Source organism: Epinephelus fuscoguttatus, linkage group LG5 (assembly GCF_011397635.1).
Source record: "Epinephelus fuscoguttatus linkage group LG5, E.fuscoguttatus.final_Chr_v1".
Lineage (NCBI taxonomy): Eukaryota > Metazoa > Chordata > Actinopteri > Perciformes > Serranidae > Epinephelus > Epinephelus fuscoguttatus.
Window position 1 is genome coordinate 8382899 of NC_064756.1, and position 26453 is coordinate 8409351.

The following is a 26453-nucleotide window of genomic DNA, read 5'->3' on the forward strand; positions in this document are numbered from 1 at the left end:
GGAATCATCTCTCTGCTCCTCCCCCCTCTCACTCACTCTCCATCACTGTGTTTATCCCCCCTTCTCCTCCTCCTCCTCTTCATCTCTTACTGCTCCACCACCAACAACACAAACCATTTTCTACTCTTCTCTCCCTCAGCACATTGCTCATCATTTTGTCTTTCATCTGTGTTTTTATCATCTCCATGTCTGTGTGCACTGATACCTACTGTAGCAAGGATGATCTTTGCTGTTAACACACACACACACACACACACACACACACACACACACACACACACACCCAGACATGTAAGGCATTGCTATGCAGAGGCTATGCATAGCATGAGTGAGTGTGTGTACGAGAGGGAGAGATGGAAATGGAATTAGTGACAGTCATCAAGATTTAGAGCAATTTGTGGGATGGGTTGGATGCACTCACTCACTCACACACACACACACACACACACACACACACACACTGTAATCACAAGTCATTTTTTCTAGAGATGAACAATAATTACAAGGTATCACTGAGGGCCAGATTACTTTCATCGATTAATCTGTTGATTATTTTTGGATTATTTATTTAAAATCTTGCATAGGGCCACTCGAGGACAGCTACTGTTACAGACTGATTACACCTGATTAAGAAGAGTCTAGACTCTTAAATTGGACTTTTTTAGGCCCAAAATATATTTGGCAAATCCCATGGGGTGGGGTGGTTGGAGGACTCCTCTAAAACGACAGGCTACGTTACTAACAATGGGGTCTTCAGCATGTTTTGTGCGAACTAAACCCAAATTATGTTCAGTTTGCAGTGAAATTAAAAACAGAAAATGTGCAAATACTCAGATCGGAGGAGCTGGAATCAGCAAATGTTTGGTATGTTTACTTGATAACTGAATTGAAACAGCTATAATACATGTTATTTTTGTATATTATGAATGAATGATACGTTAAGAATTTCATTCGACTTGATGGTTCCTCTTTCTTTTTATGTATTTTTTGTCTTCCTTATAGCATTGTTTTCAGCCACAGCAGGAAGCTGTTTTCAGAGAAAACTGTGCACTACCTGCGTAACACTAAACAGCACGCAGACTAACTGGGGAACATAGCGGAGCATTTAGTGACTTAAGAGTCAGATATTTCCCTCAGGAGTTAGTGGAGACCAAAAAGCTCAGAAACAAAGAAATACTCTGCCATCTATTTCCAAACAGGTGCATAGGGGGAGGGACGAGCAGAACACAACTTGTAGAAGAAACTCAGATACAAATGATTTCAGTGGTGCAACAGTTTGGTTAAAGGGGAGTGAATTCGACTAATTCTGCATTCATGTAAACTTTGACAGGAGGTACGTAGACTACTTGTTGCAGTTGGTTACCAAGTGAAACCGCACACAGACTATAGCTGCTACAACATTAGCTTCATCACTTGTATTAAGTGTTAATATTGGAATTTTATTTTTTATACTGTAATAGCCAGCGAAGGCGCTTTTGCAGCCAATCTGCCAACAGCTGGTTAATTATATTCACCAGGTGAATTACTACAGATCAACTCTGTTTTGTGTCTGCTGGATGTCTAAATCTATTAAGTTAACATATGGTGATAATATCTATATGTTATGTCAACAGGTTGTTTTGACAGATACTGGTAGCACCCAGGTGTCAGTCACCAACAATGCTGTATACACCCAGGTGTATGTATTACTGAGTGTCCTCACAACATCGAAATATGTTTCATTTATAAATATGTGTACACACAAAACGAAGCTTGTAAGAGGCGCACGCCACCTCCCATGGAAATGTTGTGATCTATAAAGCTAGACTTGATGGGAGAAGACTTGACCCATGCTTAGGAACATTTTGAAGACGGGAAATTGGCCACGCAGATGGTAAAGTAGAAGCCTGATTGTAGAAATTGTCGAATATATTTTGGCTCTTGTCAATATGTATACATTATACATATATTTTAGATATTTTTGGGGGCTTTTTGCCTTTATTTGACAGGACAGCTATAGCATGAAAGGGGGAGAGGTGGGGGATGACATGCAGCAAAGGACCTTGAACCTGCAGCCGCTGCGGCAAAGACACAGCCTTTGAACAAAGCCTGCTCTACCAGGTGAGCTAGTGAGCGCCCCATCTGTATGTAAGTATGGATCCTACGCACTGTTTTATAAATGAGATCCCAGGAAAGTGTCACACAAGACACAAACCCCAGTCTCCTGGAGAAAGTCCTGTGTTTGGTCCATTCATCCACTATGTCTTACTCCCTCTGTGGATTGTCACTTTCTATACCAAGTCACCTGACCTTCTGGGAGTACATTTGTCAGATTTCTCTCGAAAATTCACCACTTTATTCTCAGAGAATATCCAAGATTGGATAGTGTTAGCCCTAACCACGAACTCATTGCCCTAACCTCCAACCTCAGAACGTCAAGGTGATGAGTACTGGGTGTCACAGCACACAATGGGATCCATCATAACTCATCATAGGTATGGGTGTAAATAGTCTAATAGCTGCACTGTGCCTATTCTCACACAGGCGCAAACAGACACTCCTTTTTTTTCTTTCCCACTGCCCCCGGGTGGCTAAAAAAATCTGTTGTAGACTATTTTTTATACCCATCGTCTTATTTTTATGTATGAATGTCACCTTTAAGGTGAACCATGCTGGGATGTGCCCTCAGCTAGCTTGCAGCCCAAACTTGAGTGAGACCACGTGCCTCTACCTGTGCCCAACTAAAGCATCTATGAGAGACAGGCAGGGGAGCACTGGGCCGCCAGGCAAATGCACGTCACTTTACAGCAAACAAGCATTAGATCACATGACAATACTCAAACACACACACACACACACACACACACACACACACACACACACACACACACACACAGAGCACCATCTCCATGTAGTGTGGATAAGTGTTTTAGTGGCTTCTCTGTCACTCCCAGGATCCCAAAGACTGGAAGAGTAGTAATCTATTCTTAAGGAGGTAAGGAGTGACTGCGCACACACACACACAAAATCCTTCCTACCCCATGCCAAGACAATCTGGCAGCACCGTGTCTCACACGTGAAGAGAGTAGGGAAAGAGGGGGGGGGTGCAGTCTGCCTCCGTCTGGCATGAGCATACAGAAGACACTAACATATTTCTTTAACCTCCTGATATCCTTGAAAGATATAAAGTCACTTTCTGTTCTTCTTGAGAACTCTCAAAATATATCATTTCTGAATTATTACTGAATGTTCAGGTGACGGATTTAGGCCAGACTGAAAATATCTCAACTATTGATTAGATTGTCATTAAATCTTGCACAGACTTAGCATCAGGATCCAGAGGATGGACCCTACTAGTTTTCGTGATCCCCTGACTTTTCATTTGTTGTCATCATGTTAAGATTTATATTTGTCCCAATGCTTTGGTTTAGGATCAGATATCTGAACACTCACAATATTTCCATGAGCCTTAGTCAGTCCTTTTTCTCCTTTTATCAACACGTTAGTATGCAACAAGCTAAACTAAGATGGTGAATATTATACTTGTTAAACATCAGTGTTTGCTTTGTTACTGTGAGCATGCTATCATGCCAACATTAGCGAGTAAAGCCTCTGATCTGCTGGCACAGCTGTGGCTTTATCCTGTCACAAAGCACAAATATGAACACTTTAACACATTTTATCATGGTATCACATAGAATTGCAGTTGCTTGCCACATAATGAAGATTTTGTGGTTATTTCTTTTTGTATAAAGCCCATCCCAGCTTGCCAACACATTGATATTTGGTGTGTTGTTGATATTCTCTGATAATTAAACAAAATGACATGCAGTTTGGGGCTGCAGTGCGTAAAGAGGGCAATGACATATGTGCAATTTCTTATTTACACAGACACTACGAGCAGCCAGAAGCCGGTGTAGATTTTGTTAGTAACTACGAACATTTCCTTCTACCAACAGTTTATACACAAATTCATTCTGCTTGCGTTTCATGAATGATACCCAATGTCTGCAAAACATTACAACATCCACACAACCTGAAATTCTAACGTCAAGAGACATTTATATGATTTTCATTCCAATCAAAATGTAACATCTGTCTGACATCAATCTGACATCCAGGGCCTGCAGAGATTGTGCAGAGATAAGGAAGTGGAAATCAGACATCCATAAAAGTGAGCTGGTATTGGGGGTTACAAATTTACAAAAATACGTATTTTATCCAAGGGTACATTACTGGACTTCCAGTGAGTTTGAATCAATAATACGAATAGCGTCTCATTATTACTTCATTTACTATAAAATAGTGTGGTGGCTGTTGTAAAGGGCTGATGATAGCCTCAACGTCATGTATATTCTGCACTAAATCCTTTAAGTAGGAAAGTAATGAATTGGGTTCCTTAGAGACAAACTGGTTTTATGAGGCTGCAGGTTAATTCATCAGCGGGTAGTTGGCATTAAAACATTGATAAGCCGCTGAAATGGGAGGTGCTCCAGGGTTCACTGCACACTTTGTCTTGTGACGAGGGCAGGAGGCAGATCAACTGATTGAGGTGGCTAGGTGGGTGGGAGGATGGGTGGGGGCTCCTGCAGATTCTGAAGGTAAAAGATTACATTTTCACGCTGATTATCGGATAAGCTTTGGTGTAGCTCCAGGCACCATGGGAGTGTGTGTGTGTGTGTGTGTGTGTGTGTGTGTGTGTGTGTGTTCACACCAGCAGGACACTGAAGGCAATTACGGTTTTAAAGCCAGCGGGATGGAATCAATTATCACATGCCAACTTCCTCAAGCCCATCTGTCTGTTTTTTTTTCTACCTACGATAAAAAAAGTCATTAATCTACTTCAAATTAACTCCACTTAATTGAGTTATCTAATTATAGGGATAAAAATACTTTTTTTTCCCATTTCTGTTATGTCTACTCTAAACTTTTTAATCACTGTCCATTACTTTTTGCTTCATGTTAATCTGGTTGTCACGACATCGAACGCACGTACACAGAAATGGTTATAATCACTTGAAAAACAGTCTCCTTATGTGACACCCCAAGAAGCACAGGATATATTACACAGTATGCATGATTAAAATTAAGTAATCTTGAGAAATATCAGCCGCACTGACAGCCGATAAAAGTGTGACCAATATCCCTGCAGTAGATAGTAACATTTCATGTGTCTGACCCCGTTATTAACCTAAGCTGAACGTCTCATGTATGAGCAGAGTAGTGACACAGTGACACTTGGCCTCAGCAGACCCAGCTGCACACTATAAACCCTCAGACAACCTTTTCCTGATACGCGCTACATTACACAACACACACTGAAACACTATGTGTGAAAAGTGATATTAAACATGCATGACATACACTGGAGAAATGCACCACACTGACATCCAACACTTTTCAGCTCAGTTTATATCATTGATGTGACATATTAAATTGTTAGCAGTTAGAAATCACCTAAAAGGGTCAAACGGGCCCTCAGCGGTCATTAAGTCGTATATACACAGTTCCATTATGTTGTGGCTTTGAAATGCTTGCCAGCTTCTTATGCTCAGTCCCTGTGGTCTGCGGGCCGGCACTAAGTGATCTCTCTAAAAGCCCTCTTCTCCACATACTTCAGTTTGTGCTTCCTCTTGAACCTAAGAGAAGGGTGAGAGAGTGGGAACGCACATTTTAAAAATCAATACACACCTTATGAATGCATATATCACTGTGAGCCTTTGAGGAGATGTTACGTAAGAGCAAAGGCAGAGCAGAGGTCCTTACTTGGCTCTTTCTCTTGGTTCAATCAGGTTCCTCTTCTGCAGACTCTTGAAGCGGTCCTTGAGGACGCTGCCCTCTGGCTGTAGATTGACGGCATTACAGGAGGCAAGAGGAGGGAGAGACAAGCCCAGACAAATCCATGTGAGACAAATGTCACTCTGCTTTGACTCAATGCGCAATTCCCACCCAAATTATAAAACCCAATTCACACCATAAAGGCTGATTTAAGTATTATTCACAGACATAATAGCAGCAGATAAGAGTGAATTTTCCACTGGCAATTAGATCATTTGAAACTGTAACAATCCCCGCAGGAAAAGTGGGTCATGGCAGTATTAGAGAATAGGATAAAGCTTAGAATAAGACAATACAGAGTGCTGAAGATAATACACCAACTAAATGAACCAAAACTCATTACAGATAAGACTTTGTGTCCTCCCTGGCAAAGGTCAAAGTGGATGAGTTAGCAAACATTGTAAAAACTAGTAAAGTACCTTGAGCTGTCGCAAGGAGCCGGCCAGCTCGTCACTCAACTGAACCTCCATGTCCTGAGGCTGGAACCTGCAAATAAGGACCAAAAATCTTACAGCTGTTCCCAGAATAAACAAACAGATCCAGCCACGTAATGCATAAAATAGTACCAGAAAATACGGGGTTCCTACAGTTTAAGGGGCCATACACATCTTGTGTTTTTTGCACTCTCAAATCTATTGTTTTGAATGTAGACACGCAGCAGGCACGCTCAAATGCCAGCGGCACCCATGGGTTCCTGAGCTCCTACTTTTCAGGGTGCGATGACTGCGCCCTGAGATAAACTGAGTTTAACTTTTGGAACGCAGCAGAACGCATCGCATATAATGAGATGAGGACCAATCACAGCCGACAGACATCTTTCCCTTCATCCGTAAATATCAGTCTGTGATGAACACACGCACGCACGCACGCACGCACACACACACAGCGCCTGGGAGAAGATCAGCTCTGCACTCTGGATTTCAGGTAAGTAGGCTACAATAAGGTGCATCTCAAGGTTGCTTGGCAACCTCAGGCACAACCTGCTACCGTGCTCTTGAAAGCTTGCACAGAAAAGACACAACAGTAGGATCAAGCACCTGACCCTTGTGTTTTATAGGTGGTTTAAGATGCGGCATGTGTACAGCCACTAAGGCAAGTTCGATTCAAGATTTCAAATACCACTTAGAATAAAATTTGGGACCAATTTTACAATAACCAAAACTGAAGCCAAAAAAACAACATGAAAAATGGCAGATGTGTGGTGGTGGCGGCAAGGGCAGAGCAGAACTCAAAAATACCTGGCATTTGTTAGTGGGTTTGAAAAATGTTTTGCACAAAGTACACTGAGCCTCTTTTGCATTGCCTTGTGCTGGTTTCAGCCATGAGAAATCTTGGTAAAATAGCCAGTTTTCGTTGAATCTGCATTCCAGTGTAAAATGTATATGTGGGATGCTAATTTGTCCTGTAGGGGTCACTGTTCTGTCACAGGTGTTTGGTTCTACTACCCTGATCTGTGTGCGTTAATGCCACAGGCACTCTGGACATTATTTTTTAAAAATAGATGCTGCAAATTATTTAGAAATTTTACAGTGCAATGTCACAAACCCTACTTCCCATGTCTTATGTTTAAGACTTTTGAAGGATTGATTGGAGACATTTTAATACAAATTAAAGCATTATTTTAGATCAATATATTCAGTGCCGTTTAGGACTTTCTAATGATCTGTGGAAGTCCTGAAATATAATTTATGTTGTTTTAATGGCACTGGAGAGCAAACTAAAAGGCAACAAAAACCTACCTAATTTAGCTGCAGGCTAGAACGAGTCCAACTGAACTAGAATTTACAACATTTAAAACAACTGTGTGCTAAACTGGGACTGGTCTGTGCAATTGTGTGGCCCGTCAGCAGTTAAATTTTTTAAATTTCAATTGTACATTTTGTTTTTCACATGAAGGCTAAATACTAAATCACCAAAAGCTATAAACTTTAAATAAAACTTTATATACTAAACTTAAATATAAATCTAAAATTCCATTGCCATAACATCAAACTATTATGAGACGTACCCCTGGAAAATAATCCTGATTATTGCACTTTGTTATCTAACTGGCCCTAGTGTCTGTCCTGATCTCTCTGTCCCCTGGCTGTATTACACCTCTTCCCATAGAGTTCAGTTTAAGACTCCTGAAGTTACTTTTAAAGCCCTGCATGGTTTGGCTCTGTCATAATTGGGGACTGCCTGACACCTTATTCTGAAGCAAGACCCCCCCAGATCCGGTTACCACATACTGTTCAAAATTCAATGTCCAGCCAGTTTTATACATTTAGACTATTTGCAGAACTGTTTTATGTTGATAGTGCTGAATAAAAAGGCTGTCTTATTTGGCTCAGGTTATGTTGACCTTCCTCTCTTAAACCAAAGTAGGTCTGAGTTAAACCTCAGCTATGATGACCTCTAGTGGCCTTTAGTGATTCCTACAGGACACTGCACCTGGGCTTAAACTTAACTGAAACATCACCTTCTGATGATATAGCTACGGGGTTTAGGAAACCATGTGACTGTTAATGACAGAGCAACAGTCCATGTAAAAATGGAGATCGGTTTACACATCTCACCCTATACATTCAACCTGTGAGTAAATTTCTAATAGAAAGCCTGCATTACAAACTGAGGCTGTGCAGTTTGAAAGAGGTGCATTTAGGAGTCAGAAAGGTTCTCAACAAAATAACTATGAGTTGCATTATGGGAAATGTAGGATCCAGTGTTTATGGAGCCTCACACATACGGCAGTCTTGATATCTCGGCCTCTGCCCTATTAATTTTGACCTTTTGTTAAACTGTCCCTTTCCATCTTCACAAAAGTGGGATCACTGAGTAGCTCTCTAACGTGCAGGCAGGTGTGAGGAAAGAGTAAGGTGTGTACTTGAGTTTGCCGAGGCGTCTGGGTTGAGCTTTCTGGGCCTCCTGATTGGCCTTGCGCTGCTTCTGTCTGTCCTTAGTTTTCTGTTCCTCCTCTTTGATGGAGGACTTTATGGAGCGCAGCTGGAAAAGCTGCTGCCGCCGGTCAGTCTGCTGTCTGTACGCCTGTCGCTGTTGCTCCTGGGATGGAAAGAGGAAGAGAAACATTAAGGTGGACTGAGTGGAGCAACGACAATACGGTAACTTTTTGACAGTGCTTGACAGAAGCTGTTACAATTGACTCTTTAAGAAGCTGCAACATTGTTTTTGAATAGTTAAGTAGTTTAGGTATCTGTCTGAAAAAAATTCTTGCATCTGAGAAGCTAAAACCAGTAGATGTTGGGCTATTCTTGCATAAAAAAAACATTAAAAACTTTGAAATGATTCAAGGAATGACTGGAATGAATGAATGATTTTAAAAAATAGTAATTTCTTTCCAACAACTCAGGCTTGGGTTGGGTATCCATACTCTGGCATGTACCTTAATTTTCTCCGCCTTCTCTTTCTTCCTCTGTCTCTCAGTCTTCTTCTCTGCCAGTGAGATGGCTCCCACTGGCACACCCTCCTCTTCCTCATTAGGAGCAGCTGCTTCTTCTTCTTCTTCTTCATTCTCTTCTTCCACCAAGCCTTCAACCTGCTCGTTGAAGATTGTCTCCTGCAGAACACAAACACAGGTTAGACAAAATAAAACACCTTAACTTTCACAACATTAAGAATAAACAGAAGATGATGGATGAGCAGGAATAATCGTGTGCACCTCTGTTGCTATGTGTTCTTTGTTGACAGCCAGCTGTCTCTCGATCTTTTCCTCCTCTTTGTGTTTCTTGACTTCCACCTCGTGAGCCTCCTGCAGCAAGGCCTGTGTTCACAGAGAGAGAGAGAGATTAATGGTCAGTCAGGGCAGGACATTACAACAAGAGTAACCTTGAACAACATATTCTGATGGAAATTTTGATTTTAACTTTTTATCAGAACAGATATCTGCACAAATGAACTGCCTTTGTACTGGATAAATTCAACAAAACATTACGACATATGTAAAAATATGTTAAAAAACAAACAAAAAAGGTAGAACATTTGCAGCCATTAGTGAGTCAGTAGGCTGCAGAGTTGTTCCTCACCTGGTGGGAGAAGAAGTCTGGGTTGTAGGATCCTCCAGGAGCGATCACCTCCACAGCGGGAAGCACAGACGGCTTCTCATTCAACTTCTCTGGACGCTGACAAAACAGAGATGCAGCCACATTGGTCAGACTCAAACCTTCACACACATGAGTTCCCTGACAACAGCTCATTAGATATAATCTAACTGTGGAAGAGTTTTTAACCCATCACTTAGATCTCTCACAAAAACAAACACTTGTTCTCACCTTGACGAGCTTCTTGCGTGTCTGCTGTAGGTACCAGGGGTCGGCTGTTTCTTTGGCTGCATTAAAAAGAAAAAGTAGTTTCAAATATAAGCATTTATGTGTGTTCATGAGGATTTGACAGCAAACACAAGTGCAGGAGTACACATTTTTAAATGGGTTGTGCGGCCATCAGAAAGACTGAGCTTTTTAAAAACAAAGATGGCAACAGATTACAGTAACACTTCTCCCCCTTCAAATTCTTCATTTAGTTAAGGTAACCTAAATAAACATTTCACAAGGGTACATCAGGCCCCATGTATTCAATAAACACTCCAAATAGGCCAGCATTTACCAGTTCAGACAGTAAAATAAAAGCCTAGTGGTTTTCCCCTTCAATTCCCCTGATCACCATCAGCTGGCAGCGACAAGAGGCTTAGTTTAGCTTAAGAAATCATTAAGTTGGCATCCATTTTCACAGCGTCCACATCTGTCTGTGAACATACTGTTCAAGAGATGCACACAACTTTGCACATTTTAGGTTAATGCTATTTATACAGTTCTTATGAATGACTAAAAATCTATTCATTACTAATATTCCTATTCCATAAACTCTACTTTTACATGTGTATCCTCAGATCCCAGATGACTGTTCACACAACAGTCACCTGAGCTCCATGTAGGTCTTCACATTCCCGTGAAGGAAATACTGGGAGCGCAAGGATGAGATCATCACTGGACACACACACACGCCATACACACACAAAGAGTACTCACACTCTTGCCCCCATATGTCATAGTATTCTCTGTCTGGGTTGTTGTTGGCCTCTGTCACGGCCTTCTTGGCCGTCCTGTTGACCGGCCGTCTGTTGAGCAGCTGTTTCTGCCTCCGTGGCACCACGCCTTTGGCTGCCAGCTGCTCGGCCTTCTGGGCAATGCGACGAAGTTTCTTGGCATTAGGTTGCTGGTAGGCCAGCACGCTGAGGGGGAAGGCAGAGAGATGATTGGTTGGAGGTAAAGATGATTGGTTGGAGGTAAAGATGACAGGTAACATGAGACATGATGCAGTTGAAAATATTTAGGCCTGTTTGATTTGACACTTCATGATGTGTGTTTGCATATCCTCAGATCCCAGGACACTGTTCACACAACAGTTTCCTGAGCTCCTGTCTGTTGTCTTCACATTCCCATTAAGGAAATACTGGGAGCGCAAGGATGAGATCATCACGGGACACACACAGTCCTCAAACATTTAAGTAATTACATGCAAGGCTAATATTTAAATACATGTGTTTTAAAATCATCTGCTTTGACAGATAAAGGTGTCACATTGACGGTCTGCACTATAAATTGTGTTATTTAACAAGATCACAAATTTTAGAACCAGCTGTTTAATTCAGCTTGTCCAACGTAGATTAAGTTACATTATTTACACAATACCACTGTTCTCACATACAGAACTGCTGAGCTGCCTGATTTACACATGCTGCAGCCTTCCTAAGAACTGAATCTAAACCTAAAAAAAGCACTTGAGAGGTTTTAACAATGTACAAAGTGATGGATACTGACTCTTTTGCTGGTGGAACGAGGGAGTCATGCTGCAGGATCAGGTCTATCCTCAGAGGACGTGACGCTCTCCCTTTCCTCTTCTTCCCCTCGACAGGTTCCTCTACTTCACAGAGAAATATAGATTTAATTCAGGATCATGAACACATTTACATACACAAGTCAGGTGCTCTGGGAAAACCATGACCCAACTGTAGGCCCAAGGAAATTCCTATCTAGTTGTGAAATTGCATATTTACCCTTCGGTTCAGGTTTCTTTGGTTGTCCAACATCCAAAAAGAACAAACTGTCATCTGGCTTCTCAGACAGCAGACCTCTGAAACACAAAGTCACATTTTGATTTACAATTGAAGACACTGTTTTTTCCAAAGACCCACTGACAACTAACATTTATTTTCATCATCAAATAAGCTGTCACCATTTATTGAATGAAATGTCAGACAAAAAGAGAGGGGAAAAAAGAAAACTGGCATCAGAAAGTGGTGGATGGATTCAGACTGGGCAAAATAAACAAATACAAAGGGCACTTGCTGCATATGATTGAGCACCAGCACACACAAGTTGTTTTTGGCATGAAGGGCAGCCTACACCGATCAGCCACAACACGAAAACCGCTGACAGATAAAGTAAATAACACTGATCATCCAGTTACAAAGCAATGTTCTGCTGGAATCCTTGGGTCTTAGCATTTATGTGGGTGCCACCTGACATGCTCCACTCACCCAAACACTAGTACAGACCAAGCACTCCTCCTCATGGCAATGGCCGTCTTGGCAGAACAATGTGCCACACCATAAAAACTGCCCAGGACCGAGGAACATGACATGAACTAAAGATGTTGACTTGTCCTTAAAGTTCCCCCGATCCCAATCTACATCCATGAGAGGTGCTGGTACACCACCTCGCAACCCACAGGACTCATGAGATCTTCCACTGATGCCCCGGTGGTCAGAGCCAAGCGCAATCCAACAATGCCCCACCATGGTTCAGGGGTACCTCTGGGGTAAAGGACCATCCCACAGATGCGCGATCAGATTGGCATCTGGGCAATTTAGAGGACAGGTCACTCCCTTGAGCACTTTGTCACCTTCCTCAAGACAATCCTCAGCAGCTCATGCGGTGTGGTATTGTGTACTGTCCTGCTGTGGGGCCACTGCTGCTGTTGAGTGCTGTTCCCATTGAACGGGGTGTATTTGTCTGCAACAGTATTTAGATGAGTGGAGTGCATCAAGTGGCAGCTGCATGGATGTCAGGGCATTGTCACAAGATGATCAGTATCTTACCCCATTTGTCAGGTGTTTTTTTTTTTTTTTTTAAGATTTTAAGTGTGAAAGGGGGAGCGAGAAAGAGAGAGAGAGAGAAAGACAGAGAGAGAGAGGGGATGACATGCAGCAGGGGGCTGTGGGCTGGATTCAAATCCTCGGCCGCTGCAGCAAGGACATAATTCATTTTCATTTTATTTATACAGGAAAGGAACTAAATGTAACATAGTGTGTTACAATTAAAACTAGCCTAACTCAGTTAAAAACAGGTTTTCCGCAGGGTCCATTGCCTCTGTGTCTGGGGTGACCACTGTACCCACTGAGGTTCTGGGCACCCCAGTTGTTTTAATGTTTTGGCTGGTCGCCGTCTACAACACTGCATAACATTTTGTCCATTGTAAGGGCACCCAAAAGGACACTTTATCATGTTTTATCTATTGTAAAAGATATCAAGGAGTTATTTTTCAGCCACAAACATGGGTCAACAGCGATTTACAAAGGTCTAAAGACAGAGACGTTGCAAATCCTCATCATATTTGGGAGCAAATGTGCAGATGTTTAAATTCCTTTATAATTAAAATGTGTTGGAAAATCAATGTGAATCTCCACAGGCCTGATAAACAAAACGTGCACTGGCAGCTTTAGCAGTAGTTTACTACTAGACTTATTTTATAGAGACACCTCAATTTATGACAGTTAATGAGGTAGAGGTATTTTTAAAATAACAACAAGATGCCATCCAACAGGTCTGACTAATCTAAATGTTAAAGATGTAGGCAGCCTTTTAAGTATCATCGACAGGAATGCCCGTATGTTGGAGAGACGACGCCAAACAAGGGGCCAAAAACCGAAAAACATCCACAAATGTCCTGTACGAGAGGTAACTTACTGGTGGACGTATTTAGAGTTTTATTTTAACGTAAATTACTGATATCACACTGTTCTTCTTCTCCACATACGGCTAACCAAACTCACCCTGTGGTCCTCTCCTGGTGTCTGACGTCTTCTAAAAACTCGTCTACATCGTTAATGTCGCTGAATTTGTTCCAGTTCTTTTTCTTATTCTTGTTCACACGTTTTCTCCGACTGCTGCCCAAACCCGCACCGTCTGAAGAGGACTTTAAATTAAGAAAACCTGGCTGTGAAGCCACCACGCGTTTCAACCTCCTGGCCGCCGCCATGTTGCCTCACTGTGGAAACACGCTTCTTCTTCTTTTGTGGTGGAGGACTGACGGGACGCTGCAGCGCCACCCGCAGGACTGATAGTGTAAATACTATAATATCTGACTGGATGTTAATAAAAGTTTAAACTTGTTTATTTTTTTATTTTACTGTATATTTCATAAAGCTCTGTTAATTATATGTAATAATAAATACACAGAGTGAATTTGTTAACATGTTTTGCGTGATACTCCGATAAATGAAGAGTACTGTGGTGGTTTTAAATTATATTTTTATATAAATTACATAAAAAATAAAGTTAGAACTGAATATAGTGTTAAAAGTCAGAATATTTTAATGTCACTAAGTTTAAATTCTCTCACGAATATCAGTAGTGCTTTAGCTGCCTTTTTCTGACCAGGTAAAATACATTTAATAAAAAACTATTAATCTAAACTATTAAATCTGTCAATAATTAGTATTTACAGAAACTTGTTGCTCAACATCGCACCTGATTGTGGTTGTGCAATTGTTTATCATGTTGCAGCATGTATGTAATATGTTTGTCCCAGATGCATCATGGGAAACGTGTCTCCTGTTGCTTTCCTATGTTCTTTTTCCTTTTTTTTCCCCCCTTCATTTTATAGCGAGAACAACGCTTTAGACACTCAAGAATACATTCCCATTTTCGAGCTGCAATCTTTCACTAACTTTTCAAAGGTGAGTATCATCATTTTATTAAAACTCCAATCTATCATATAATGTCATGTTAGTTCACGGATGGTCGTGTTTTTTCGTTTATTTTTGGTGAAAAAGAAAACGCAGAGCAGTCGAGCTATTATCTGCCTGCTCGGGGAGTCGGGGACCTAAAAAGCACTTGTGATCTGGTCAAATTTGACTCGGAAATGCGCCTAAAGTGAGGGGTCATCTGACAAAATATTGTTCATCAGTTGATCCGCTGACATGTCTAGTGTCGTCCCCAAAAAGTATATTCCACTTTCACGCCGTGGTTTTTATATTCTTCCGTCGTTTTTATCATCACCCTCTCTCTTTGCTACAACGATTTTTCCTTCCCGTTTACATTCTTCTAGCCAGCAGCCAGCCATCATCTTTAGGTGTGCTCGTTTGCCGAGACGGGGCAGCCGGTGCGGGCGGGGCCGACTGCATTTCCTTCAAAATAGCTCATTCTGAATAAAAAATCAAGGCTCGTGAGCAGCCGGGGAGCACCTGACGAAGAAACGAGTGAACCCACGTTCAATGCGCAAGGGGCGGGGTTCGTCGGGCTATAATCGGGCTGTGATTGGTGGAGATGATCACAACATCCCGCCTTACAGGCTCGTTTAAAGACGGTGATTGGTTGACATGATAAAGAGCTCTGCTATGATTGGATGCCTTCGCTGTCCTTTTTATCACAGTCATTACATAAGCTGCCTTCGATATAATCTGAAAAAAGAGGCCCCTGATGCTGATTATTTTTGAAACACCCTCTTATTGAAGAGCAGAGTTTTTAAATGGTGATGTGAAGTTTTAAATTAAGAAAAAAAAATTGTAAGATTCAATTTTTATCTTCTACATCCTATACCCTTAAGATATTTAGTCTAACGTGCTTAAAAATGCATTTAAGTAATTTTACTAAAGCAAACTTGTCTTGTCCCCTCAGGTGACCTTTAGTAGCCATGGCCCGTACCAAGCAGACTGCCCGTAAGTCCACTGGAGGCAAAGCCCCACGTAAACAGCTGGCCACAAAGGCTGCTCGTAAGAGCGCCCCTTCCACTGGTGGTGTCAAGAAGCCCCATCGTTACAGGTGAGATCAGCCTGGAAAAGTGTCTTCACTCTGTGTTAGGCCAGACAGAAATCCTAAATAATGTCTTTAAATTATGGGGACAAAATGATATGGAGAAAAAAACATCAAAGTACAACAAATTCTCGAACCCTAGATTGTAAACTCTCTCTAAACCAACTGCAGATGTTTTGCTTTGTATAGTTCATAGTTGGTTACAGGTGAGAGCTCCCATCATTCTTCTGGTATGTTGGAAAAACACAATGTAAGGGACACCACAGTTTTAAAAGAAGATAAGATAATCCTTTATTCACCCCCAGCGGGGAAATTTACAACATTACAGCAGCAAAGGGATAGTGCAAATAGTAATCAGTATAAAAAAATAAAATACAAAGTAACATATGAGAGCGTAAAATAAGTAAACTGTACAACACAAGCAGTATAATAAGCAAACAGTATAAAAACACAGCAATACAATAAGGAAGCATCAAAAAGAAGAAAAATATAATGAAGAGACAGACTGAATGGCTGATTTAACATTACTGACTAATGGAAGTATGAATATTGGTCAGTTTAGCAGTACTGATATTACACCCGAGTGATTGATTATAAGCAGTGAAAAATAAAAGCAAGATAAAGTAATAATTAGATAGGCTGAGTGGCACATTATTGCACACATCAAGTGTAGATATTTAGCAGTTAATTTTTGCGAAATGTGCATATGTGAATACAGTTAACTAAAACTCAGCTGACTTTCAGATGAATAAGTAGTTTTCCTCCAGCCCTCAAGAGGCTCTTTATATTTAAGTTCTTTTATTAATACAGTTATCCAAATGTGTCACAAAACACAGTGTGCAATGTGCATTTTGACTTTACATGAAGAACATTAAAAAAATATCTCTGAGTGGAGCTGATATGATATCCTGTCAGACTGCTATGTGTAGAATAGACCCGAATTCAAAAATTCCATTGCCTTATCAGCAGCATACACAGTTGCAAGGTAAAGATAAGAATAGTCCACAAGACTAAGAGTTCTGTGAAAGGATGTAAGAAGGTTATCTTTGTGCAAAAACACACCTCCCACCTCAAATTTTGTAAGTTAATTTTTTTCTCTCCTCTCCAGGCCTGGTACTGTGGCTCTGCGTGAGATCCGTCGTTACCAGAAGTCCACTGAGCTGCTGATCCGCAAGCTGCCCTTCCAGCGCCTGGTGAGAGAAATCGCCCAGGATTTCAAGACTGATCTGCGTTTCCAGAGTGCAGCCATCGGTGCTCTGCAGGTCAGTAGCTCCCACTGTTAAGAACATGATTAACCCCCAGAAACCGGAGCAAAGTGGCTTGATTCCTTCAAAAACACGGGAAGAAGGCAGTGAGCAACAAAAGAAGAAACTACCCCAAAAAAAAAAAAAAGCAGGAAATTAGTAAAAACAAAACAAAGCAAACAACAATTAAAAAAACAAGAAAAGTAGAAAATAAGAAAAGAAAAAAATGTAAAAAAAACAAAAAACAAAAAAAAAAAACAAGAAAAAGCAAGAAAATTTGTAAAAATACATAAATAAAAAAAGTAAAAATTTGTTTAAAAACAACTATAAAAACAGAAAAATAACAATGTTACATATTTTTAAAATATAAGAATATTAAACATAAATACAGTTTTCCCTATCTCTTTATTTTCCCTGTTTTTTTTTAATGATTTTTCTGACTCTACATTTTTTTTGAATTTTTGGAACATTTCTCATCAAGTTCCTCATTTCCTTTTCTCCCATGCTTTTGAAAGATAGTGACCAATTTTAACCAAAGTTTAAATATTTGCAAAAAGTGTCTGAGAGCAGCACGACAAAAGTGATATTGCTCCAGGTTTCAAAGGGTTAAATGTAAACCATATTCCTTCATTCCCACTAAAAATCACTGTTCTGTCTCTGCCCTCTGCAGGAGGCCAGCGAGGCCTACCTGGTGGGTCTGTTTGAGGACACCAACCTGTGCGCCATCCACGCCAAGCGTGTCACCATCATGCCCAAAGACATCCAGCTGGCACGTCGTATCCGTGGGGAGCGTGCTTAAAATGTTTTCTGATTTGTTATATGCTGTCCTCTTGTCCCGTCACTACTCTTTCCAGCCCTTTCCTTCCTCTATACTTAGTTAGTAGTTTGGTTTGAGGTCCTATATATATATATCATATGATTGTGATAACCGTAAAATGTTTGATCATGTCTTCTTTGGTGCTACTAGTAGCAGTTTCCTTAGAGATGTCTTCATGTATGTTTGAAACTTTGAATCACAATGACACTTCTAACTAGCTAGCTCACAGGAATGCTTGTTGTCTCCATGCATAAGGTGTTTTTGCAAGCCAAGAATAGTGTGTGAAATGAGAATAGGAAATAGCATTAAGGTTAAGACATTTTCATCTTCAGGCGGACATACACGTTGATATATTAGGTCTTCTGATTTTTTTTTTTTTTTTTTTTTTTAAATAGGGATTTGTTGTAAAAGTAGTGAATTTTCTTTTTTTTTACAATAATGGTGTATTTCTACTGTTAGTGTTTAATGTATCAAAATACAAAAGTTTGATTCTGGTCGTCAATTAGAAACGTCATTGTGCTATGATGACACTGCATTTTGGCAGAACACAAGCGGCATATATGTAGCAGACCTATGGTGATCATATTTTGATTTTCAGCCACGTTATTATGTCCAGGTAATGTTTTGACTTTTTGTTCCTCTCTCAGGTTGATATGATAACCTTTTTTTTTCTACTGTGTTTTTGATTTATGTTTTCATTTTTAAAAAGCAAAATATTTGTACTCTGGAATTCACATACAAACATAATAAAGATTCTTGTGGTTAAATGAACTGTATGAATGAGTATCTATATTCAAATAATGTTCACATTTAAGTGTAAATGATTAGTTGACTGACAGAAAATTAATCTGCAACTACTTTGATAATCCACTGTCATTTTCAAGCAAATGTGTGGGAAAAAACCTTATCCCACATTATTAATGATGAGGGAGTTTTATTTTATTTCTCTGTTGTGTTCATCATCTGAATTACTTTGAAATTTGGGCCGTTGTGCGTACAAATCAAGAAATTTGAAGCCACATCGGACACAAGGAAATTGTGATGGCCATTCTTCACAAGTTTTGGAGATCAATCAAAAACAAGGCAGCCCTAATTTACATTCCTTTGCACACATTTAGTACATTATATTCTCGCACATTGTTCCAAGAATAAATGCAGCTGAGGTCAAATGAGTGGCCTACTTTAAAAAAATCACCTGCATACTTTTACTTAAACTATTTTTATTGTAAATTATATCCAAAACAATGTTTCACTTCTGTATTTAAAAATCCACAGGACACATGTACAGGATTTTTCCAATGTTATTGAGACAAGGTAAAGAGAACAGAGTAAGACACTGTAGAAGTCACATATGGACAGAAAGACAAGTGACAGACTTACATTAAATGGTAAGGAAATAACTGATAAATTATTCACATTCCAGAGACAGTATCAGGCAAAAAATAAAAAATCTTGTAAATATGGGGATGATCTGGCAAGTTGACTGTTGTGTATATGCAACTTACCTTGCAGGATCATGTGGTTTGTCATAAAATTCAATGAATTAACACTGATTTTAAAATAAACAAACACTTTTAAGATTGATTTTCACCAAGTGACCAGCATTCCTTAAATCACACATTCCAAATCTGTCCAAAATTGAATAGACAGTGAACAACTACAAAACAAAGGTGACAACATTTCAGGTTCATTGCTGCAAAATGTACATTTTTTCATGCCACTCAGTAAATCTTGACACTAGTATATAAGAAGGGAAGAAACTGTGCATCATTTTAAAACAAATCTCTAAAATTTTGTTAGAAATATATAATTTGGAGGGACCAATGCTTTCTGACATTATGCTTAAAGTTTAATTTAGTTGCACATACAGTACAGGCCAAAAGTTTGGACACACCTTCTCATTCAATGCGTTTTCTTTATTTTCATGACTATTTACATTGTAGATTCTCACTGAAGGCATCAAAACTATGAATGAACACATGTGGAGTTATGTACTTAACAAAAAAAGGTGAAATAACTGAAAACATGTTTTATATTCTAGTTTCTTCAAAATAGCCACCCTTTGCTCTGATTACTGCTTTGCACACTCTTGGCATTCTCTCCATGAGCTTCAAGAGGTAGTCACCTGAAATGGTTTTCCAACAGTCTTGAAGGAGTTCCCAGAGGTGTTTAGCACTCGTTGGCCCCTTTGCCTTCACTCTGCGGTCCAGCTCACCCCAAACCATCTCGATTGGGTTCAGGTCCGGTGACTGTGGAGGCCAGGTCATCTGCCGCAGCACTCCATCACTCTCCTTCTTGGTCAAATAGCCCTTACACAGCCTGGAGGTGTGTTTGGGGTCATTGTCCTGTTGAAAAATAAATGATCGTCCAACTAAACGCAAACGCGCCATGGGATGGCATGTCGCTGCAGGATGCTGTGGTAGCCATGCTGGTTCAGTGTGCCTTCAATTTTGAATAAATCCCCAACAGTATCACCAGCAAAACACCCCCACACCATCACACCTCCTCCTCCACGCTTCACAGTGGGAACCAGGCATGTGGAATCCATCCGTTCACCTTTTCTGCGTCTCACAAAGACACGGCGGTTGGAACCAAAGATCTCAAATTTGGACTCATCAGACCAAAGCACAGATTTCCTCTGGTCTAATGTCCATTCCTTGTGTTTCTTGGCCCAAACTAATCTCTTCTGCTTGTTGCCTCTCCTTAGCAGTGGTTTCCTAGCAGCTATTTGACCATGAAGGCCTGATTCGCGCAGTCTCCTCTTAACAGTTGTTCTAGAGATGGGTCTGCTGCTAGAACTCTGTGTGGCATTCATCTGCTCTCTGATCTGAGCTGCTGTTAACTTGCGATTTCTGAGGCTGGTGACTCGGATGAACTTATCCTCAGAAGCAGAGGTGACTCTTGGTCTTCCTTTCCTGGGTCGGTCCTCATGTGTGCCAGTTTTGTTGTAGCGCTTGATGGTTTTTGTGACTCCACTTGGGGACACATTTAAAGTTTTTGCAATTTTCCGGACTGACTGACCTTCATTTCTTAAAGTAATGATGGCCACTCGTTTTTCTTTAGTTAGCTGATTGGTTCTTGCCATAATATGAATTTTAACAGTTGTCCAATAGGGCTGTCGGCTGTGTATTAACCTGACTTCTGCACAACACAACTGATGGTCCCAACCCCATTGATAAAGCAAGAAATTCCACTAATTAACCCTGATAAGGCACACCTGTGAAGTGGAAACCATTTCAGGTGACTACCTCTTGAAGCTCATGGAGAGAATGCCAAGAGTGTGCAAAGCAGTAATCAGAGCAAAGGGTGGCTATTTTGAAGAAACTAGAATATAAAACATGTTTTCAGTTATTTCACCTTTTTTTGTTAAGTACATAACTCCACATGTGTTCATTCATAGTTTTGATGCCTTCAGTGAGAATCTACAATGTAAATAGTCATGAAAATAAAGAAAACGCATTGAATGAGAAGGTGTGTCCAAACTTTTGGCCTGTACTGTACATGCATAGAAAATACAGGAAAAAGAAATTCAAAGTTGAAAAATTATGCAGGAGAGGTTAGAAGCCAAAAATGGCTTATGAGGATACCTATTTTATTGATAATATTTCAAATATAACAGTACAAAATAACATTAAACAAAAAATAATTTATAAATTAAATTGTATAAGGGAGATTTTATTTATTTATATAATTTAATTTATTGTCTTGTTGGCAAGTATCATATCCATAAGGCTACAGTGCTTCAGATTACACTAAATATCAGTCTGTTTGAAATATAATATCTCTTTAAGTCTGTTTTTAGATGACAGTGAATAAAAAAGAGCTATTATGACCAGTCAAATAATAAATTAAACATATTTCAGACAGATGTAGGTCACCAGTATATCAGCTCTGAAAATGCATCACTTCCGTGTTTATTTCTTTTAAAAACAAAAACAACAAAGATTCACTTGTAAACAGGCTTCTAATGGTTGTTGCATAATTGTTATACATTGAGGCACTTGCCAACCAAAATCACTAAAAAGTATTTAAATTATGTTTACATGTCAAACTTTCGGTTTGGTTTGGTCACAGTCATACTGAAAGTAAAATAAAGACGGAGTATGAACGCACCAAAAACACATTTCACATTTACTGGTAACAGTACGAGCACCGACTTGATCGATAAGTATTAACAAACGCAGTCAAACTAATCACCTCGCGCTGACCGATAACCTGAACTTATGTGTCAAACTGATAAAAGTAACCGGAGAAATGCTGTAAACACTGTTGCATTGTGGGACAGATGATTGACGCGGCGGCCATTTTCCCGCTGGACGCTGCTTCCCATTGTGGATACGAAGAAGAAAATAGAGACAAGCGAAACATTTCTCACGACTTCTACTCACTTTTTCCGCCGGTAAGCCTCTCAAAATGTGTCAAAGTGGTTGTGAATGAACTTTGGATTTTTTAAGTTGTATTTTTTTCCATTTCTGGGCGCATTTAACAGCGAAAAAGCTCTGATTTCGTCGTGTGGGAAAATAACAAACACGGCTGTCGAAGCGACGGTGAAATGCAGTCTTTTCTGCAGCCGTTGAGATGAGGGGAAATTCTGTTTCAAATTATGCGCCGGTTCAGCTCGGTCCTACGCAGCTGTTAGGGACCGTACAGCTCTCCTTCGCCTCTTTATGAGTTCCTTGAAATGTCTCCTATGTTGTTCTCACATTTCCCGATAAGCTGGAACAGTGGTTATTTGAAAAATTGAAGTTGTTTTGGTGCTACTCCTTTGCTCTTCTGCCCTGGGTCTTTATCCCGTTTGCGCATCAAACCGCCGCCATCATCAGAGCGGGGTGGGCGGGCCTAGCAACAGTGGAAGGCAGTTGTAGAGCCCGCCCACTTTGAAGGCGCTGCATGCTGATTGGCTCAGACGTTTTATTTTCAGATACGTATTGGTCTACCAGCCAATAGTATCGTCGTTCATGTTTGATTGATGCTTGTCGGGCAGATTGTGACACAGATTGTCTTGTATGTTTACTTACCAAAAAGTTAACTTAATTCAACTTGCATGCTCCGGTATTATTATATAATATTTATGCTTTTTTATGCGCATTTGAGAGGACTGACAGTTACTATATGGGAAGTGTCTTTCACAGCAGTGGTAGCACATAAACTGTAGGAGCATCAAACCAACAAAATACAGTGATAAACACAATATTTTACTTTATATCTGTCACCATGTTTGCATTTCTTTCTGACTAACGAGGTAAATAATGTACAGGAAATCAGAAAAAAATATTTAAAAGGAGAACTCTTGACCATGAAGCATGTTATATTAAACCAAAGCCTCTAAGTTATTTTCCTTCTTCCCCATCTTCTTCAGGTGATCTCAAGTAGCCATGGCCCGTACCAAGCAGACTGCCCGTAAGTCCACTGGAGGCAAAGCCCCACGTAAACAGCTGGCCACAAAGGCTGCTCGTAAGAGCGCCCCTTCCACTGGTGGTGTCAAGAAGCCCCATCGTTACAGGTGAGATTAGCAAAAACTGCTCCCAGAAATGTGTTTTCAATTTGTTTTAGGCCAGACAGAAATCCTAAATAATGTCTTTTAATTATTAAGACAAAATAATAGGAGAAAAAGACATTAAAAGTTAACAAATAACAAAGGAGTACAACAAATTCTCAAACCGTATGTACTGTTTATTACCGTAAAGGCCTGGTACTGTGGCTCTGCGTGAGATCCGTCGTTACCAGAAGTCCACTGAGCTGCTGATCCGCAAGCTGCCCTTCCAGCGCCTGGTGAGAGAAATTGCCCAGGACTTCAAGACTGATCTGCGTTTCCAGAGTGCAGCCATCGGAGCTCTGCAGGTCTGTTTTCACAAACAAATCCATTCTATGCACTGAAAGATGGCTAATGATTCTTAATTTTTGAATCCCAAGTGTACACTTTACAATATCATATTCATGTACAGTTAAGTTAAATACATCTACATACACTGAATCCATAAAAGTCTGTAGATGCAGGGACTGATGGCTGCTTTAACTATTATTTTCATTACATTTAAATTATTGACAATTTTTATTACTAAATAAGTGTTTAAGCTAATGACAACTGGCCATAATAAATGACCAAAGTGATATATCAGTTAATCGACATTTAACTCTACTGACAACTTTTGCATTTCCTGTTTTCCCTCTCTGCAGGAGGCCAGCGAGGCCTACCTGGTGGGTCTGTTTGAGGACACCAACCTGTGCGCCATCCACGCCAAGCGTGTCACCATCATGCCCAAAGACATCCAGCTGGCACGTCGTATCCGTGGGGAACGCGCTTAAACGCCTCCTCTTGGTCTTTCTCCTTTTTACCTCTTCCTGCCCTTCCTTCACCAGTCTGTCTCTCCGTCCCCCTCCCCCTCTCCCTCCCCGTGTTAGTAGTGTGTAGAGGAAAACTGATTACATTATGGATAAAGTGTATAGTCGTGTTTTTCTTAGTGCTCTCGGCAGCAGACTTCTAGGGTACTCTCTTTTTGTGCATGTACCGACTCTTTGGTGATGAGATCTCCTCAAGCACACGTCTCCTAGTTTGCACTGTTTCTAATCGGCCTCTGAGGAGGAGAGGATGGTTTGTGGGTAGAGTAAGAAAAAAATCGTGGAGTAGAACAATGCAAATTTGGGAGGGACAGACAGGAGGAGAGGATGGGTATGTGTCTGCTGGGGGACTCTTGTCTCTTTTCTGCAGCAGGGTGCTAGAAGAACTTACCCGGTCCTCTCCCTCTGCTCTCTATCCTCTGCCTGCCTCACTCAGAAATGCGCAGAGACGACAATGTCGGTCTCTCCTCATGAAGGCCGAGGCTGGATTTTCTGTCCCTGTATGTGTCTGCATGAGTGTTGGCTCTGATCGCCACAGCATATTGTATACAGTCCATCAGCATCTTTGAAGAAGTTGATTTATGATTACCATAATGATCATCGCTGTCATTCAACATGTTAAGTTTATTTTTTCCTTCCAAATGAGTCTCACGCACAGGATTTTTGTTTTTCACTTCAAACTATTTGTGGATGACGTAGAGATGGGGGGGCTAAATCAGATTAAAACACTTGCAGAGAACAAAAACAAAAAAAAAAAACAGAATTGAACAGAATTTTTTCTACTGAAATGTGAAGCTACTGACTCGTTTTGGCACCAAAGTTTGATCCTCTTGTAGACACTCTTTTCCTAACTGACAGAAGAGTTTAACCTCACCTGTTTTTGTGGTGTTCAAATTGGTTTCACTGAATTATTTAAAGCCAAAGCTTGAGAGCTCAAGTACGGTGTCAGAGATACTTTTGTAGCAGTGGCTCATTTTTTTTAAATTCAGGACCTTTTTATAACAAAGGTTCCTTTAGGTTTGTAACGTTCTCCAAAACCAAAAGCTCTCAAAGTGTGAAAATTATTTTTTTTAAAAACAGAATAACTGATTAAAATGTGAAAATTGTATTGTAATCAGTGTTACATGACAGATAATACTGGTCATGTTTTCTGTATACGTCCCCCCTTTGCTTCTTTTTTTTTTCCTCCGGATCAGTTGATCGTCTGTATACCGTTTCTCAGGTTGACTTGTCACCCTTTTAACTTAATTTTTATTTTTTTGCTCAATTTGATTTTCTTTTTCTTTTTTTTTGAAATGTTGAGGATAATGTTTCAATTAAACAATGTTTGTAATTTCCAGATTTGTCATATAAGGTGGTAATAAATGGATGTTACACACACTCCTGTGTCTTTATTCTTCCTACTCTGATATTTCATTATAAATACTCCTGTTGTATTTCCAGTTAAGAGGAAATTTACAATAAGGGGATGGTTTTGATAGAGTATTTAAAGACCATATATATTTGTTTTGGTGGCGCTGGCATTGAGAAAGAACTTTGGACTCAGAGTTTACACGGAAAGTGGTTCAGAAATTAAAACTGCATGACAAAAAAATGAAACATGCCCGAACTAGAGAGAACTAGATTCCACTGCAGTGGTAAAAACAACCCCAAGATTGCAAATTTTATACCAAAAACTCGATAAACAAAGAGCAGCTAGAGGATTTTTTTATATTCTGACATCATTAAGCAAGCACTGAATATTTTGAGGTTCGGAGGAAATGCAACAAGCCTGGACATGTTCACATGTCATAAACAAACCCTCCCAGACTGTGAAAATACACTGACTTGAGAGCACATTGCCTTTAGGTTCCTTTACCATAACCTATTATCTTAAATCGTCATCTTTCCCTACCTGGTGGTCCCAATCCCAACTAAGGGGTCGCCAAACTTCACAGGGGGTTTGAGGCCTTTGTGATTTCAAGGTGTGTCAGAAAACTTTAAAATGATATATACTGTAGGCCTCTATTTTGGGATTTCATTCATTTCTATGAAGAATTATATATCGAAAGTTTAGATATTATTCAAGATATAAACTGTTTTTAAGAAAATCTCTGTGTCCCCGGGATGTGCACAGAACACAGGAGGATTAAGGCCATGTTAAAGAAAAAATTAGAGATTAGAGACAGAATTAGAGAATAAAGTCCTAATATTATGTGAATAAAGTCG

General features: G+C 40.2%; 3 protein-coding genes across 6 annotated transcripts; 2 read left to right on the top strand and 1 right to left on the bottom strand.

Moving 5' to 3' along the window:
• Window positions 1-5373: 5373 nt before the first annotated feature.
• nop53 (NOP53 ribosome biogenesis factor) lies at window positions 5374-14295 on the bottom strand. 2 transcript variants are annotated; one of them, XM_049577552.1, is made up of 12 exons: window positions 13865-14295; window positions 11867-11943; window positions 11631-11730; window positions 10839-11041; window positions 10086-10141; window positions 9840-9935; window positions 9476-9577; window positions 9200-9373; window positions 8684-8859; window positions 6237-6303; window positions 5746-5822; window positions 5374-5618 (listed from the first exon to the last, which is right to left on the bottom strand). In XM_049577552.1, the coding sequence occupies exons 1-12, from the start codon at window positions 14068-14070 to the stop codon at window positions 5558-5560; spliced, it is 1395 nt and encodes a 464-aa protein (XP_049433509.1). In that variant the 5' UTR covers window positions 14071-14295; the 3' UTR covers window positions 5374-5557. The 2 variants fall into 2 exon arrangements, with proteins under 2 accessions (XP_049433509.1, XP_049433508.1); XM_049577551.1 differs by having other exon boundaries at window positions 11631-11733; window positions 13865-14290.
• A 323-nt stretch (window positions 14296-14618) lies between these two features.
• Window positions 14619-18677, top strand: LOC125889508 (histone H3.3A). 3 transcript variants are annotated; one of them, XM_049577553.1, is made up of 4 exons: window positions 14619-14770; window positions 15711-15854; window positions 16954-17107; window positions 17760-18677. In XM_049577553.1, exons 2-4 carry the CDS (start codon window positions 15727-15729, stop codon window positions 17886-17888), a joined length of 411 nt encoding a protein of 136 aa, XP_049433510.1. In that variant the 5' UTR covers window positions 14619-14770; window positions 15711-15726; the 3' UTR covers window positions 17889-18677. The 3 variants fall into 3 exon arrangements, with proteins under 3 accessions (XP_049433510.1, XP_049433511.1, XP_049433512.1); XM_049577554.1 differs by lacking the exon at window positions 14619-14770 and adding an exon at window positions 15462-15598; XM_049577555.1 differs by lacking the exon at window positions 14619-14770 and adding an exon at window positions 15534-15564.
• A 3476-nt stretch (window positions 18678-22153) lies between these two features.
• Window positions 22154-25625, top strand: LOC125889510 (histone H3.3A). The gene is made up of 4 exons (XM_049577556.1): window positions 22154-22305; window positions 23266-23409; window positions 23594-23747; window positions 24084-25625. The coding sequence occupies exons 2-4, from the start codon at window positions 23282-23284 to the stop codon at window positions 24210-24212; spliced, it is 411 nt and encodes a 136-aa protein (XP_049433513.1). The 5' UTR covers window positions 22154-22305; window positions 23266-23281; the 3' UTR covers window positions 24213-25625.
• Window positions 25626-26453: the final 828 nt, after the last annotated feature.

What these genes read in the sequence shown, in the direction of transcription:
- LOC125889510 (XM_049577556.1), top strand. Translation starts at nt 23,282, where the DNA reads ATGGCCCGTACCAAGCAGACTGCCCGTAAGTCCACTGGAGGCAAAGCC. An exon ending in AAGAAGCCCCATCGTTACAG is followed by an intron (nt 23,410 to 23,593) that starts GTGAGATTAGCA and finishes ATTACCGTAAAG; the next exon opens with GCCTGGTACTGTGGCTCTGC. An exon ending in CAGCCATCGGAGCTCTGCAG is followed by an intron (nt 23,748 to 24,083) that starts GTCTGTTTTCAC and finishes CCCTCTCTGCAG; the next exon opens with GAGGCCAGCGAGGCCTACCT.
- nop53 (XM_049577551.1), bottom strand. Translation starts at nt 14,070, where the DNA reads ATGGCGGCGGCCAGGAGGTTGAAACGCGTGGTGGCTTCACAGCCAGGT. An exon ending in TGACATATGGGGGCAAGAGT is followed by an intron (nt 10,142 to 10,838) that starts GTGAGTACTCTT and finishes TTTTTAATGCAG; the next exon opens with CCAAAGAAACAGCCGACCCC. An exon ending in CAGACTTCTTCTCCCACCAG is followed by an intron (nt 9,578 to 9,839) that starts GTGAGGAACAAC and finishes CTGTGAACACAG; the next exon opens with GCCTTGCTGCAGGAGGCTCA.
- LOC125889508 (XM_049577553.1), top strand. Translation starts at nt 15,727, where the DNA reads ATGGCCCGTACCAAGCAGACTGCCCGTAAGTCCACTGGAGGCAAAGCC. An exon ending in AAGAAGCCCCATCGTTACAG is followed by an intron (nt 15,855 to 16,953) that starts GTGAGATCAGCC and finishes TCTCCTCTCCAG; the next exon opens with GCCTGGTACTGTGGCTCTGC. An exon ending in CAGCCATCGGTGCTCTGCAG is followed by an intron (nt 17,108 to 17,759) that starts GTCAGTAGCTCC and finishes TGCCCTCTGCAG; the next exon opens with GAGGCCAGCGAGGCCTACCT.